The sequence below is a fragment of the Daphnia magna genome, linkage group LG5 (genome assembly GCF_020631705.1).
Source record: "Daphnia magna isolate NIES linkage group LG5, ASM2063170v1.1, whole genome shotgun sequence".
NCBI classification, from domain to species: Eukaryota; Metazoa; Arthropoda; class Branchiopoda; order Diplostraca; family Daphniidae; genus Daphnia; species Daphnia magna.
This window is the reverse complement of record NC_059186.1, coordinates 809,531-826,058: the sequence shown is the minus strand read 5'-3', so window position 1 is coordinate 826,058 and position 16,528 is coordinate 809,531. Positions and strand designations below refer to the sequence as shown.

The 16,528-nt window shown below is 42.5% G+C and overlaps 2 protein-coding genes and 6 non-coding genes across 8 annotated transcripts; 6 read left to right on the top strand and 2 right to left on the bottom strand.

Moving 5' to 3' along the window:
* Positions 1-3,901: 3,901 nt before the first annotated feature.
* Positions 3,902-4,885, top strand: LOC123472439 (the record flags this gene model as incomplete). The annotated part of the gene is made up of 1 exon (XM_045173939.1): positions 3,902-4,885. A coding segment is annotated over exon 1 (945 nt), but the record flags the coding sequence as incomplete, so codon positions are not given.
* Positions 4,886-8,448: 3,563 nt separating this feature from the next.
* Positions 8,449-10,385, top strand: LOC123472376 (the record flags this gene model as incomplete). The annotated part of the gene is made up of 3 exons (XM_045173786.1): positions 8,449-8,784; positions 9,039-9,496; positions 9,599-10,385. Coding segments are annotated over exons 1-3 (1,581 nt in total), but the record flags the coding sequence as incomplete, so codon positions are not given.
* A 1,310-nt stretch (positions 10,386-11,695) lies between these two features.
* Positions 11,696-11,814, top strand: Trnal-uaa. The gene is made up of 2 exons: positions 11,696-11,733; positions 11,770-11,814. It is a non-coding gene; the product is annotated as a tRNA-Leu (tRNA).
* Positions 11,815-11,881: 67 nt separating this feature from the next.
* Trnag-ucc lies at positions 11,882-11,953 on the top strand. The gene has a single exon. It is a non-coding gene; the product is annotated as a tRNA-Gly (tRNA).
* A 232-nt stretch (positions 11,954-12,185) lies between these two features.
* On the bottom strand, positions 12,186-12,257 carry Trnae-cuc. Its single transcript has one exon. It is a non-coding gene; the product is annotated as a tRNA-Glu (tRNA).
* A 3,570-nt stretch (positions 12,258-15,827) lies between these two features.
* Positions 15,828-15,946, top strand: Trnal-uaa. Its single transcript has 2 exons — positions 15,828-15,865; positions 15,902-15,946. It is a non-coding gene; the product is annotated as a tRNA-Leu (tRNA).
* Positions 15,947-16,013: 67 nt separating this feature from the next.
* Positions 16,014-16,085, top strand: Trnag-ucc. Its single transcript has one exon. It is a non-coding gene; the product is annotated as a tRNA-Gly (tRNA).
* A 232-nt stretch (positions 16,086-16,317) lies between these two features.
* Trnae-cuc lies at positions 16,318-16,389 on the bottom strand. The gene has a single exon. It is a non-coding gene; the product is annotated as a tRNA-Glu (tRNA).
* Positions 16,390-16,528: the final 139 nt, after the last annotated feature.

The window sequence follows — 16,528 nt, the reverse complement described above, 5'->3', positions numbered from 1 at the left end:
GGCTCGCTCGTGAAAACCACGGCATATGCTGACGACATTGCCGTGGTTACAAATTCTCCCTCCGAGCTCCAAAACATTTTAAACGTTTTTACCCTCACCGCAAACACCTTGGGGCTGCAATTTAATGCCGGGAAGTGTGCTTGCCTGGTCTTCGACAAAGGCAAGCCGTCTGACGCCCAGTGCCGAATTGGTGATCAATTAATTCGGTGCTTGGGTCCAGACGACCAAGAAACATATCTTGGTACACCGATCGGAGGTAAATTGCGGTTCCGACCACCAACTGACCTTATCCCTAACCTCGACAAGATTGCCGCCTCCCACCTCGCACCATGGCAAAAACTTGAAATCTTCCGTAAGCCACCTTCTTCCCTCCCTTTCCCATCACCTCGCTTCGGGTCGGGTCCTGAAAGACTGTCTTACCCAACTGGACACTGAGTGTAGGAAGTTTTTAGGCCTTATTTGCAACCTTCCCAATCACGCAACGGTCCCGTTTTTCTACGCGGACCGGCGGGTTGGGGGCATAGGAACATGCCGCCTCACTGATGATGCCGATATCTGGACCATCGCCAGGGCTGCTCAGCTCCTCACTTGTAGAGACCCTACAGTGAGGAACATATGCCGAGAGCAGCTCCATGACACCATCCGGCGAGGGTTCAGAAACGAGCATCCAGGAGTGTTGCCAGTTGGGGAATATCTTTCGGGATCCGTGGATGGGGGGCTCTACAGACTGAGGTACGCGGAGGCAGGGTCCAATCTTTGGACTCTTGCCCGCCAAGCTGCCAAACGACTGGGAGTGCGGATTGATGTATCCGGCGACGAAAATCTAAGAATTGTCGCCGATGACGTCTCCGTAAGCCCAGTCAAGGCAGTCCGCGGACTTCGGAAAGTAGCTCGGCAGCGCTATACCAGGGACCTAATTTCCGACAAGAGCCACCAGGGAGTAGTTGCCACTGGCCTCTCCCTGGAAGACAAGTCGAAAGACATGGCTCGCCTGGTATCCTGCCGTACGCCCCTCTCCTTCCGCGACTGGAGATATCTTCACAGGGCCCGGCTCGACATCCTTCCTCTTCGGGGGCACTCGTGGTTTTGCTCACAGGTGCAAGATACGAGTTGCCGCCGATGCGGAAAGGAAAACGAGACCGGGTTTCATGTGCTTAACCACTGTGAAGAAGGTCTCCAGCTCGCCACCAGGAGGCACAACACCATCCAAGATCTCTTGGAATCGCTGCTAGTCAAGCAGGGACACGATGTAACAATCAACATTGCCATCCCCGGGCAAAGGTTAAGACCGGATGTTGAATTTCAACTATCCGGTTCCCGGGTGATGGTTGACGTCGTGGTCTGCTATGACCAACCAGGGAGTATGGAGAATGGCTACCAGCGGAAATATGATAAATATTCTTCGCATGTGAGGATTCTCCCCCTGGTTGTCGGGTCTCTTGGATCATGGTACCCCAAGAACGACGAAATCCGTTCGATTCTCGGAATCAACGGAAGATCCTGGGGTGCCTTCCGATTCAAGGCCCGATTGGCAGCGATCCAGGGATCAATGGATATGGTGTGTGCCCATTTCCATCATGGTGCACCAAACCCCGAAGCTGAGGATATCCCCCCTTTTCCCGTAGAAACTCCCTACCCAGTAGATTAGTAGATTCTTTCCCTCACATTTTATTTATGTAATTTTTGTAATATTTTAAAATGCACCTACCTCATACATGTTTATTCCCCTTCCGGAAACCCCTCCATAAACTAACCACTAGACAATATGGGATTAGCGTTAATAATTTTTACGATAAACACTTATTTTCTTTATCTTTATCTTATTTTTCCCTTCCGGAAAACTCTCCATAAAAACTAACCACTAGACAATATTGTAAAGAACCAAAACAATTTATTCTTTATTATTTTCATTATTTTTCCTACCCTTTATTCTTACGTAACATTAATTTTCTATACGCCCCTCTTTTCTATGTAATTTCTTCCTTAGACGTTTTACAGACTGATTTACCCTTCAAACGTTTCAACTTAATTTTCTTGTAGTTCGACCTTCATGAAACCCGTATAAAAACTTTTGTTCTATAGAAAATAGCGAGAGTCACTTTTCACAAATCAGTTCCTAAAGAGTTGTTCCCCAATTTTTTGTGCTACTGAAATAAACTTTACTAGAAACGACAATGAAAAAGTAAGTTAAAATATAAATAACTTACATTTGGTGGCAGCGGAGTCGAACTCGGCTTTAGTGTTAAGCTGAATAGCGTGTGTTTTTTTTTGTTTGTTTTAAATTTTTATGGTAATAAGTGTTACTTATTACCTTCTCTCCGTTTTTTGGCTTCCTATTTGGTTGAATTTCTGGATAACTTTTCATAGTTATAAAAGAACATGCTTTGTTAGGAATTAGTTCGTTATAAAAGATGAGGGCAAATGAGGATAGCGGTTTAGAAACCACTTTAGAAAGAAGATCTGTAAGAAAAGGGCCACTAATACAAAGATTTGTTCGATCAGTACGTGAAAGGTTCACTCCCTTACGATCAGGAGGCGGGTCGACGTCAATTTTGAGAAATAACGAAAATCTAGGTGTCGAACTAGATAGTGATAGCCCACATCAATCCGATATTGATATTCTTGATTCCAATGAAATTAAAGAATTGAGAAATGATGATCAGTGGAACGAAGTACTTAATATGCAAGTATCATCACAAGACGAAACCGTAGTCGAACCCCTGATAGGCGAGGAGACAAGAGAATTGTTATCATATAATCAACTTCTAGAACAGGCTCGGGCAATTACGGACCTTGAAAAAACAACAGATAGGGTAGAAAACACAGAAGATATCTCTTTAGATTTCCAAAACCTAGAACTAGTAAATGAAGAGAACCAAGATCGGGCATGGTTTTATCAGCAATACGGAAATACGAGAATAACGGAAATTCCTGTTGACGATCTTATTTTTGAATTGCAGTATTTACTTCGAAGTGAAAAAAAATTGAGTTAACAAACAAAGAAGTAGGAACAGCCTTAAGAGCATTACTCTTAACCGAACCCACAATTTTGACACCAATAGAACTCTTTAAGCACTGTGGTCTAAAAACATACTACGAAAGTACTGATTCAGAGTATGAATCAGTGCATTCAGGAGAACAACAAAATAGGTCAGAATCAGACTTAGTGCCCCAATCTTTAGTAACACTCGAAACTGAGGAAGAAAGTTCAAAAAACTGCGTACCTATCAAAATTGTAAGAGCGGAAATCCACACGCAAGGCGATCAGATTCCTTTAGATTGTCCTAAATCGACCCCTAGTACCACAACAATCACTTGTCCGACGGTTACTCATTCACAGTCAAGTATGAATACTCAAATTCCTCAATCACAGTTAGCGTCCACTCCGTGTAACTATTTACCGTATCAAGGACTACAAAGTCGGAAAGTCTCCTTTACTCCAGCGTCGATCGTTGAGCAGTCAAACAAAATCACGCAAAATAAACCTTCAGAAGAAACAAACCAAGACATGCCCATTAAAATATACGTAAAAGAATTGAGCCGTTTGATGGAATCCGGAATGGATTATGAGGATGCTTCTAAAGCAGCTGATTGTATTGTGCAACACGTTCTAACGAATACTAAACGTTGCATTAATTCCTCTCAGAAAACGAAGCCTAATGGACAGCCTGTTTTTAGAACTAGCTCTCAGCCTTCATATCTTACCTCAACTCCTTTGCATACACAACCACTTGCGTTAAGTGGACAAAGTGTAAAAATCCCAAGCATGTACAATAAGCAAAGTAATAACGGAGCAACTCCAAAGTACTCAGTTACCAGCTCCATTCCTAAAATGAATCCCTTAGTAATGTGTCCGTCAAAAGTAAACAGTATAGGAAACACAAACAATTTTATTTCTAACGCCATCGATAAAAATAAAAAGTTACAACAAAGCCAAGCAATGACGTTATTTAGTAACGTCGGAATTTACGTAGACCGTGAACGCTCCGGTCGCTTTGATGACTGGCTTGCACATCTAGAATCAGTACTGGTTTTAGGCGATTTTGAGGAGTCAAGAAAAATTATCTTACTACGCTCCAAATTGTATGGTGAAGCGGCTGATGAGTTTGATAACTTTAAACTTGAAAACCCAATTAGCGCGCAAATTTACGACAGAGTAAAGGAGCGTTTAATTAAACTTTTCCACTCTACAGAGACCAGATCTAAACAAAGCGTTGAATTTCATAATATGCAACGGGAACCCGAAGAGAATATGAGACGTTATGCGAATCGTATACGCAAGGCCTTCCACTTAGCGTATCCTATAAAATCCACGATAGATAAAGCAACAGCTTTTTCCAGAGAACAAATTATGATGGACAGATTTCTGGAAGGGCTGTCTTTCGACGTCCAGACCAGACTTAAGTATAAAGAATTCGCAACTTTTGAAAAACTCATAGAAAAAGCTGAAATGACGGCCATGGCAGTAGAAGAAGCCCAAGTTAGATCCAGACTAAATGCTTTTCAGGCCAAATACGTCGAACCTAATAGAGAATTTACTAAAGTAAAGGAAGCTTTAGATCGCCTTAGTTCCCAGGTGGAATCAAACACTCACCAAAAACATTTAGAAGAAAACATGGAGAAAATGCAAAGACAATTATCCACCAGGAGAAACGTGAGTTTTTCACAGCGCTCACCACAGTTAAACCCTCCAATCAATAAAACAGGGGATTTATATTTTTGTGATTTTCACAACGATTGGGGTTATCACTCAATAAACAATTGTAAAGCAAGGGAGAGTCAAGCTAATGATAAATGTTTTCGTTGTAAAGAAATTGGACACCGAGCAAACTTTTGTCCCCAGATAAAAAATTTGAAACCCACTCCTCCAGAGGGTTATGACGGAAATGGGAAAAAACTTCCTTTGTTTGAAGAAAGGGGAAACTAAAAACTACCGATGTAAGCGTTGGGCCCCTCGGTGGAACTAAGAAAAAGCCCCGACATCATATAAATAGTTTAGCAGTAAAATCTACAGTTCCTAGGATAAGAATAAAAATAGGAAATTCTGTTGTAAAAGCGCTGTTTGACACTGGAGCCGAGAGAAGCGTTATTAGCAGCACATTTTTTCATAAGCTTAAAGAAGGAAAGGAATTAATTAATTTCACTAAAGAGGTAGATGTGGATCTTTTCAGCATAAATGACAGGCGCCTCGTCACGGAAGGCACAATTACCGTTAACTTTTTTGTGGCAGAAGAAACGCCACGCCAAGCACTTAGGCAGAAATTCATAGTCGTAAATGGAATTGTTGAAGATTGCGTTCTAGGGCGCGATGCACTTTGGAAACATCAGTTTATCTATAACGGAAAACAACAGTCCATCTACCGAGTTCCGGAAATTGATCACTTCCAGGAAACAGAAAATCCCTTTGTGATTAGCAAATCTTTGAGAATTCCTCCAAATTCCACTAGTCTCCTAGAGACTAGAGAAGAGGAAACTCACCCTTTCAACCCTCTCAATACTTGTCATTTTGTTAGATGCTGTAATATTCCCTCCGGGCTTAGCTTGGAACCCTACATCTCTACGACACCAAATCGTTCGCTCCGTGTGGTGGCTGTTAATGGAACAGATAAAACCATATTTCTACCTCGCCTTACAGTGTTAGGAACCCTTCATATTTCCAGACCTTCAAGAAAGCCAGTTGAAACAATGGCTTCAATTAGCGTAGCTTCAGGTCCAATCAACACAGCAGCCGTTGAGTCGGCTCTTCCAGACATAGATGAGGAAAACAAAGAGAATTTGCGTAGATTAATAATAAATAATTATAACAGTTTTGCTTTTAAAACAAGTGAGTTAGGCCATACTACTTTAGTAAAACATGTCATTGACACACAAGGACAAGGTCCTATTCGTCAAAGAGCATATCGCACGTCTCCAAAACAAAAAGAGATAGCTAAAAATATCATTGATGAACTGATGAAAAATAAAATAATTCGTTATTCGATGTCTCCGTGGGCAGCCCCGATAGTATTAGTAAGTAAGAAAACAGGAGATGTCCGTTTGTGTATAGATTTTAGAAAATTAAATGCAATTACAAAAAAGATTCTTTCCCTTTACCTCGTATTGACGACGTTTTAGATTTACTTGTAGGACAGAGGTATTTTTCCACATTAGATCTTGCCTCCGGATATTGGCAAATTGAGCTCGAGGAGGAATCCAAAGAAAAAACAGCCTTCATAGTCGATGACAATTTGTACGAATGGAATCGTTTGGCGTTTGGTTTAACCAACGCCCCGGGAACGTTTCAAAGACTGATGAATTCAGTTTTACGAAGAGTTATTGGAAAAATTTGTCTCGTTTATCTTGACGACATAATAATTTTTTCAAGAACAATTGAAGAGCATTTTAGCAATTTGAAGACTGTTTTTTCCTCTTAGAAAACGCGCACCTAAAAATGAAATTGTCAAAATGTGAATTTTTAGCGCAATCCGTTTCCTATCTTGGACACGTAATCACGGCTGAAGGAATAAAACCAGACCCTGCTAAAATTGAAATCCTTGTTAATTACAAAAGACCTGGTACAGTAAAAGAATTACAATCTTTTTTGGGACTAGCCAGTTACTACAGACGATTTGTAAAAAATTTCTCTACCGTCGCCCACCCCTTGTTATCACAGACCAAAGGAAAACCTACTGATAGTGTAACTTGGAAAACAGATGAAATTGCAGCTTTTGAGTACTTGCGACAATGTTTAATATCAGAACCTATCTTGATATATCCGGATTTTTCAAAGGAATTTCTGATTTACACGGACGCAAGTAACTATGGCTTAGGAGCCGTCCTTTCTCAGATGAAAGACGGAAAGGACCAACCTATAGCCTATGCAAGCAAACATCTTAATAAAGGGGAAATCAAGTATTCGACAATAGAAAAAGAGGCTGCAGCAGTAGTGTTTGGGATAAAACGTTTCCGACATTACTTACAAGATCAACCTTTTGTTATTGTAAGTGATCACAGGCCTCTTCAGTGGTTGCAGACTTTTAAAGACGAAACAGGGCGACTAGGTAGATGGGCGATCTTGTTATCTAATATGAAGTTCAGTGTTAAGTACCGACCAGGTCGAGTACACGAAAATGCTGATTTTCTTTCTAGAATACCGATGAATCTAATATCTGCCATTCCTGCAGACAACAACGTAATGTGTCAAGAACAACAGAAAGATTCTCTGTGCAAAGCAATCGTTACGTTTTTGGAACAAAATGAACCTTGGAAAAAGAAGATGGCCCGATGCCTTCTTGGGTCGGAGAAATAGATTATTTCTTTGTAGAAAATGGTCTTTTATGTAAACACTACGAACCTACGTCAGTGAAAAGAAGAAACTTTGAACAGTGTCAAGTGGTTGTTCCACTTTCTCTGAGAAAGCAACTTTTACAAGAATATCATGATTCCCCATTGTCAGGACATATGGCAACTAGGCGAACATTCTTTCGTCTAAGGGACAAATACTATTGGCCTACCATGTTACGGGATGTTAAGGAATATTGCACTTCTTGTGAACCTTGTGCGCTGGGACGTCGAGTGCACAGTACGAAAGCCTATCTCAACCCGTTAGACCTCGCTACAAGACCTTTTGAAGTATTGGGCTTAGATTTCCTAGGTCCAATCAAACCGCATTCACTTCAAGGAAACAATTATATATTAGTAATCACGGATTACTTTTCTAAATGGATAGAAGTCATTCCTCTTACTAACTGTACCGCCCTCAGTACTAGTAAAGCCTTAGTAGAACGAATTATTTTACATCATGGTCCCCCGAAAGCAATAATTACAGATCGAGGCAGTAATTTTACTTCTGAATTATTTTCTGCGCTTTGTAGAGCTTTAAACATTAAACGCATGAAAACAACTGCGTATCACCCTCAGACTAATGGGCAAACAGAGCGATTCAACAAAACTGTTGTTGAAATGATAAGGAAATATTTGGAGAATGGATTCGAGCGGTGGGAGGATATTTTAGGCCCCGTTGTTTTCGCTTATAATAATTCTGTCCACTCGTCAACACTTGAGACTCCATATTTTCTAAATCACGGTCGTGATCCAGTCATGCCGATTGATCAATTCCTCCGTCCTCTTCCCCCAGTAATAGTAACTCCCTCAGACTATAAAAGTCAAATTATGAAACGCTTACACGAAGCCTTTCAGCTTGTAAAAATCAATCTTTCCCAAGCTCGTGAACAACAAAAAGCCCAGTACGATAAACGCGTAAAAGAGCAAAAATTTAACGTAGGAGATAAAGTTTTACTAGATATGCGAACGCCCTTGGCGGGAATTAGTAAAAAACTCATTCCACGTTTTATAGGCCCTTTTAGAATTTTGAAAGTAAGCAACAATAGTACTGTGGAAATACAACAAGACGTAGGAAAACAAACTCAGCTTGTACATGTGAATCGAATAAAACCCCTATTTGAGTCAATGATCTGGAAAGACGAACCAGGTGTCGACTTTTTTGATGTAAGAATTGAGAAACAAGCCGAAAAATTCGTACAAGAAACCGTAGATGAACTCGAAACTTTTCCTCTACCCCTAGAAACAAACCTTCAATCTGAGTTAGAACAAATTCCTTCTGAAAAAGAAACTCCTACTCAAAATTTGATAAGACCCCCACCCACAATTCCTCCTACTCCAAATGTAATGATAAGTTCACCAACAATTTCCTTACCTTCCAAACCGATTCCAGAGACGTCAACCTTACCCATACAACCAGAGCGTCGCCTCGGGTTACGTCCTCGAAATCTTTTAAAGCCAGTTGTAAAATTATGAAATTGTATTGCTGTAATTTTTTTGTTCATTACGTTCGAATCACTTTAACTAGCTTTAAGACCGTGTTTAAATTCTAAAAAAACTTTGTATTAGTTATCTTAATAATTCATAGAATGGATCCCTGAAATTGATTTTTAAATTACTTTTCTCATAGATTATGTCTTCTACCCCTCCTCATCATACCGTTTTTCTGTCGCCTCCATGCTCTTAACATCACTATTTGTAATTGTACGGCTGCTCAGCCAAAAGGGTTCCTAAAATTCACTAGCGATGACTGTGATTATCAAATAAGCCCCCTTCCCGCTATTCCAGTATATTATGATGTCTATTCTACTCTTCCCCAAATTACCCGTTTTGTTGGCCATTCGTGTACCATATGGCTGGAAAAGAAACACATCTATACTGACTTCTGGGGTTGGCAAACTCCAAGTCAATCAAGAGTGCCAATAGAAGTCAATGCACATGAATGTGAAAAAATGCGTGATTCCCGATTGTGCCATGGCAAAAGCATGGACTACTTAGGAAACAATAAGTGGTCGTTCGAACGTATTCCAAACGTGCAGGGTAGCTGGCTTCAAGTCACAGGTGATCAGCTGATCAACTGTCGATTAGAAGAAGTTACTTTAGAAACTGAGTGCGCTAACTGTACGATAAGTTCACCCATTGGCGATATACCGGGAGGGATCAACGGATCCGTTTCTCACAACCTAGTGACCATTGTCTGGAAAGAATCGTTAAGAGAAGTTCAACAGTGCAAACTAAGGCTTGTGGAAACAGGTATCGCTCAACGTTACCTGACTAACAACAGTGAAATAGAAAGAATTCGTGACGTCGAACAACAACTTGACTTTGTTTACAATACAACTAACAAAGAATATTGTAATTCATCCGAAAAAAGTTACAAACAAGTAATCGGAATGGACAAAGTTATTTTACGTTTACATTCTTTAACTGATACCAACGCTCATCCGAGTAAACCACTGGAAGAAGACATCGAAAAAATTGCTGACATTATCCGGGCTGAAATCAGCGGAGCAGCACATTCTCAATACGCACGAGACCGAACTACCGATGGAATAAATGGAGTGGCTCGAGAGATTCGAGCTCTGCAATGTGAAAATCGAGTGCTGGCACACAAAACTGCTATCGCCACCGCACAACACAGTGGATGGCTTGCTGCCAGTTACCTTAATTTACCCACATGTAGCAAATTGATAGCCACTGGTGAATCGATCAGCGTCTATCAATGCTCCCCAAAAAATTCAACGATCACCACTGAAATCACAAGCTGTGGTCCTCAACCTAAACTCGGCGACTACACTTTAGACACTGAAGGATGGGAACTGACGCCTTACACCCCCTGTTACTGGCACAAAAATTTCGTCAACATCAACGGTCGAGCACATTTCTACAAAAACAGTTCTTGGCATCCAATCGTCCCCGGTGTAATAATCCAAGGACATAGTTTGATCAACACTTTGCCGTATGAAATTGATAAGCTACTCGCACTTAGTTTACACCCCGCGCTAACCCCCCACCCGATGAGCACCGCAGCTGCAATCGCCGAGATAATTGCTGCTGCTAAAGAAGAACATAGCATCGACCTTGGAAATCCTTTTCACATGAGCACTCTTCTTTCCTCACTCCAAAAAGAAAAGAACGTTTCCCTGTCGTCTAAGATTCTTAGTTGGTCAAGTAGCATTTGTAGTCTTCTAGGGATGGGATTTATCGGATTCTTTTTCTTTCATTTTTGTGGAGTAGGTTCCCTTATTGCAAGATACATACCTTGTTGTTCTTTTCTAAGTACTTGTAACCCTTTCACTTGCTTCACCAAAACATCTGATAATGATATAGAAGTAGGCCACCCCGCGTTATTAAACCCCTCAAATCCATCCCCGCCCATTACTATTGTAAACTTACCCGCCTCTGTTCAACAACCCGCCCCGGAACTTTTTGCCCCATCAGCCCCTTTTCTACAAAGAGAGCCTCCACGGAACAAATTCCACCGGGACGCGCTAAGACAAGCGCATCGAGAAGCAGCTGTTCTGTTGAATTAATTAATGTTGTTTTCTTGTTTTGTTTTGTCTCACTTTCTATTCCGTTCCAAATTTGACCTTGATTGATTGCGAGACGCAATCTTTTGGAACCGGATAGCTATGTAAAGAACCAAAACAATTTATTCTTTATTATTTTCATTATTTTTCCTACCCTTTATTCTTACGTAACATTAATTTTCTATACGCCCCTCTTTTCTATGTAATTTCTTCCTTAGACGTTTTACAGACTGATTTACCCTTCAAACGTTTCAACTTAATTTTCTTGTAGTTCGACCTTCATGAAACCCGTATAAAAACTTTTGTTCTATAGAAAATAGCGAGAGTCACTTTTCACAAATCAGTTCCTAAAGAGTTGTTCCCCAATTTTTTGTGCTACTGAAATAAACTTTACTAGAAACGACAATGAAAAAGTAAGTTAAAATATAAATAACTTACAATATGGGATTGGCATCAATAATTTTTACGATAAATGATTTCCGGAAACCTCTCCATAAAAACTAACCACTAGACAATATGGGATTGGCATCAATAATTTTTACGATAAACGATTAGTTGAAACTAACCCTTTACTTTTTCAACAACCCATGCTTTGCTTTACAAAGCCATGCTCGGACATTTAAGAGACCAGATATTGTTGAATTTCTATTGTCTGGTTCCCGGTGTGACGGTAGAAGCCGCCGCCACCGCCACCGCAGCCATCTTCTTCTACTTCTTCTCCTTCTTGTGATAGCTGAAGCAAAAGCTTTGCTGTCAGAAAGCGTTATTAATTAAAAGTTAAGCGCTTTATTGAGTTTGTTGATGAACAGCGTAATTATTCCTTATGGTACAAGTGATATAAATAAGTCAGGATGGCCGAGCGGTCTTAGGCGCCAGACTTAAGGATAAAAACCTTACTTCTCCAAGAAAAGCATCAGAATTCTGGTCTTCAATGAAGGCGTGGGTTCAAATCCCACTCCTGACAGGTTTTTCTCTTGGAAGATGTACTTCCGGAGTAGATTTTTCATACGAGTCTCTTGCATCAATAACAAGCGATGGTGGTATAGTGGTTAGCATGGTTGCCTTCCAAGCAATCGACCCGAGTTCGATTCTCGGTCATCGCAACAAATTATTTATCTAATTTGGAAAATCATGAATATTTAGGAGTGAAGTCTGCCACCTGTTGTCTAAAATTACAGTCATGAGCAAGAATGAATTAAGTATGGAAAAAACTACAAGGAAAATGTCTGATTCCTAGGCTAGGTAGGCCAGGTCAGAAACATGAAGTATTAATGGAGATGAATGTGATATATGCAATTAATGTGTTCCCAATACATGGCAAATTTTTTATGTTTATTCCCATACCGGGAATTGAACCCGGGCCTCCTGGGTGAGAGCCAGGTATCCTAACCACTAGACAATATGGGATTAGCGTTAATAATTTTTACAAGAGATTTTAGACCCTTCACCTAACCCCGAGACCTTATCCTTTGTCCCTTGTCAGCACAGCAATCGAGGACGTAGTCACCACAGCTCAGAAGAGCAGAGCCAAAGAGACGACGATTTTGTCAGTCTTTGGGTTCCTGCCTTCTTGAGCTGTGAGACTCTACATGACCTAGACGATGTCCTCGAACGTTGCACAGCTGACTGGCTCCCCTAAAGCACAAATTTTACAAGACCCTAGCCCTGAACAACCCCGAGGAAACCCTGACAAAAGAAAAAGAAACCAAAACCGGCAGATGCAGAAGGCCCGGCGACATATCAAGCAAAAGGCGTACGAGGCGAGGAAGATTCAGCGGCTCTTCAACATTTACCCAAGAAGAGCCGTTCGACAGGTGCTCGAAGACCGTTTACCCTCCTACGATGGTACTGTACAAGCTGCGGAGGAATATCTCAAGAGGACTTACAACCGATTGAGACCATCTCCGCAGCAGTGCCAAAGTGCGAGGGAACTCTACGACACCTGCGACTGGTCCCAACCTTCAGAGGACCAGATGAACTTCCTTAATCGTGCGCCAACCCAACAAGAGCTTGAAGCTAAGCTTCGCCGGGCTACCAACACATCACCAGGGGTTGATGGCCTAGAATACCGTCATCTTAGAGCCATCGACCCCAACTGCATTCTGCTGGAAACAGTTTGTAAAATGGTTTGGAAGCTAGGGGTTCCTAATTGTTGGAAGACATCGCGAACTGTCCCCATTTTCAAGAAAGGGGACACTAGCGACTATTCCAACTTTAGACCAATATCCCTTCTTCCTACCATTTACAAACTGTTCTCGGGAGTGATCAGCCAGAGAATAACGCAAGTCGCTTCAGACCTTGGCTGGTTATCTCCCGAGCAAAAGGGTTTCCTCCCGGGGGTCCATGGTATTCAGGAACATACACAGCTCTTACAGACGGTTGTCGAGGAGACAAAGACCAAACGAAAGCACATGTCTATTGCATGGCTGGACATGTGCAACGCGTTTGGATCTGTGCCTCACGCCGTTCTGAATGAGCTGTTCACATCACTTCCAATACCAGAGGACCTCCGGCGCATCCTGGTGGACATATATTCGGGAAATCGGATGGATTTTGCCGTTGGGAAAGAATCCATCCGCATTTTCCCGACAGCAGGTGTTCGCCAGGGTGACGCTCTTAGTTCCCCTATTTTTAACCTGGCTTCCGAACCCCTCGTCAGGGCCGGAAAGTCCAATATTAACCCCGGATTTTTAATATTTGGCTCGCTCGTGAAAAGAAAACCACGGCATATGCTGACGACATTGCCGTGGTTACAAATTCTCCCTCCGAGCTCCAAAACATTTTAAACGTTTTTACCCTCACCGCAAACACCTTGGGGCTGCAATTTAATGCCGGGAAGTGTGCTTGCCTGGTCTTCGACAAAGGCAAGCCGTCTGACGCCCAGTGCCGAATTGGTGATCAATTAATTCGGTGCTTGGGTCCAGACGACCAAGAAACATATCTTGGTACACCGATCGGAGGTAAATTGCGGTTCCGACCACCAACTGACCTTATCCCTAACCTCGACAAGATTGCCGCCTCCCACCTCGCACCATGGCAAAAACTTGAAATCTTCCGTAGCCACCTTCTTCCCTCCCTTTCCCATCACCTCGCTTCGGGTCGGGTCCTGAAAGACTGTCTTACCCAACTGGACACTGAGTGTAGGAAGTTTCTAGGCCTTATTTGCAACCTTCCCAATCACGCAACGGTCCCGTTTTTCTACGCGGACCAGCGGGTTGGGGGCCTAGGAACATGCCGCCTCACTGATGATGCCGATATCTGGACCATCGCCAGGGCTGCTCAGCTCCTCACTTGTAGAGACCCTACAGTGAGGAACATATGCCGAGAGCAGCTCCATGACACCATCCGGCGAGGGTTCAGAAACGAGCATCCAGGAGTGTTGCCAGTTGGGGAATATCTTTCGGGATCCGTGGATGGGGGGCTCTACAGACTGAGGTACGCGGAGGCAGGGTCCAATCTTTGGACTCTTGCCCGCCAAGCTGCCAAACGACTGGGAGTGCGGATTGATGTATCCGGCGACGAAAATCTAAGAATTGTCGCCGATGACGTCTCCGTAAGCCCAGTCAAGGCAGTCCGCGGACTTCGGAAAGTAGCTCGGCAGCGCTATACCAGGGACCTAATTTCCGACAAGAGCCACCAGGGAGTAGTTGCCACTGGCCTCTCCCTGGAAGACAAGTCGAAAGACATGGCTCGCCTGGTATCCTGCCGTACGCCCCTCTCCTTCCGCGACTGGAGATATCTTCACAGGGCCCGGCTCGACATCCTTCCTCTTCGGGGGCACTCGTGGTTTTGCTCACAGGTGCAAGATACGAGTTGCCGCCGATGCGGAAAGGAAAACGAGACCGGGTTTCATGTGCTTAACCACTGTGAAGAAGGTCTCCAGCTCGCCACCAAGAGGCACAACACCATCCAAGATCTCTTGGAATCGCTGCTAGTCAAGCAGGGACACGATGTAACAATCAACAATGCCATCCCCGGGCAAAGGTTAAGACCGGATGTTGAATTTCAACTATCCGGTTCCCGGGTGATGGTTGACGTCGTGGTCTGCTATGACCAACCAGGGAGTATGGAGAATGGCTACCAGCGGAAATATGATAAATATTCTTCGCATGGGAGGATTCTCCCCCTGGTTGTCGGGTCTCTTGGATCATGGTACCCCAAGAACGACGAAATCCGTTCGATTCTCGGAATCAACGGAAGATCCTGGGGTGCCTTCCGATTCAAAGCCCGATTGGCAGCGATCCAGGGATCAATGGATATGGTGTGTGCCCATTTCCATCATGGTGCACCAAACCCCGAAGCTGAGGATATCCCCCCTTTTCCCGTAGAAACTCCCTACCCAGTAGATTAGTAGATTCTTTCCCTCACATTTTATTTATGTAATTTTTGTAATATTTTAAAATGCACCTACCTCATACATGTTTATTCCCCTTCGGGAAACCCCTCCATAAACTAACCACTAGACAATATGGGATTAGCGTTAATAATTTTTACGATAAACACTTATTTTCTTTATCTTTATCTTATTTTTCCCTTCCGGAAAACTCTCCATAAAAACTAACCACTAGACAATATGGGATTGTCATCAATAATTTTTACGATAAACGATTTCCGGAAACCTCTCCATAAAAACTAACCACTAGACAATATGGGATTGGCATCAATAATTTTTACGATAAACGATTAGTTGAAACTAACCCTTTACTTTTTCAACAACCCATGCTTTGCTTTACAAAGCCATGCTCGGACATTTAAGAGACCAGATATTGTTGAATTTCTATTGTCTGGTTCCCGGTGTGACGGTAGAAGCCGCCGCCACCGCCACCGCAGCCATCTTCTTCTACTTCTTCTCCTTCTTGTGATAGCTGAAGCAAAAGCTTTGCTGTCAGAAAGCGTTATTAATTAAAAGTTAAGCGCTTTATTGAGTTTGTTGATGAACAGCGTAATTATTCCTTATGGTACAAGTGATATAAATAAGTCAGGATGGCCGAGCGGTCTAAGGCGCCAGACTTAAGGATAAAAACCTTACTTCTCCAAGAAAAGCATCAGAATTCTGGTCTTCAATGAAGGCGTGGGTTCAAATCCCACTCCTGACAGGTTTTTCTCTTGGAAGATGTACTTCCGGAGTAGATTTTTCATACGAGTCTCTTGCATCAATAACAAGCGATGGTGGTATAGTGGTTAGCATGGTTGCCTTCCAAGCAATCGACCCGAGTTCGATTCTCGGTCATCGCAACAAATTATTTATCTAATTTGGAAAATCATGAATATTTAGGAGTGAAGTCTGCCACCTGTTGTCTAAAATTACAGTCATGAGCAAGAATGAATTAAGTATGGAAAAAACTACAAGGAAAATGTCTGATTCCTAGGCTAGGTAGGCCAGGTCAGAAACATGAAGTATTAATGGAGATGAATGTGATATATGCAATTAATGTGTTCCCAATACATGGCAAATTTTTTATGTTTATTCCCATACCGGGAATTGAACCCGGGCCTCCTGGGTGAGAGCCAGGTATCCTAACCACTAGACAATATGGGATTAGCGTTAATAATTTTTACAAGAGATTTTAGACCCTTCACCTAACCCCGAGACCTTATCCTTTGTCCCTTGTCAGCACAGCAATCGAGGACGTAGTCACCACAGCTCAGAAGAGCAGAGCCAAAGAGACGACGATTTT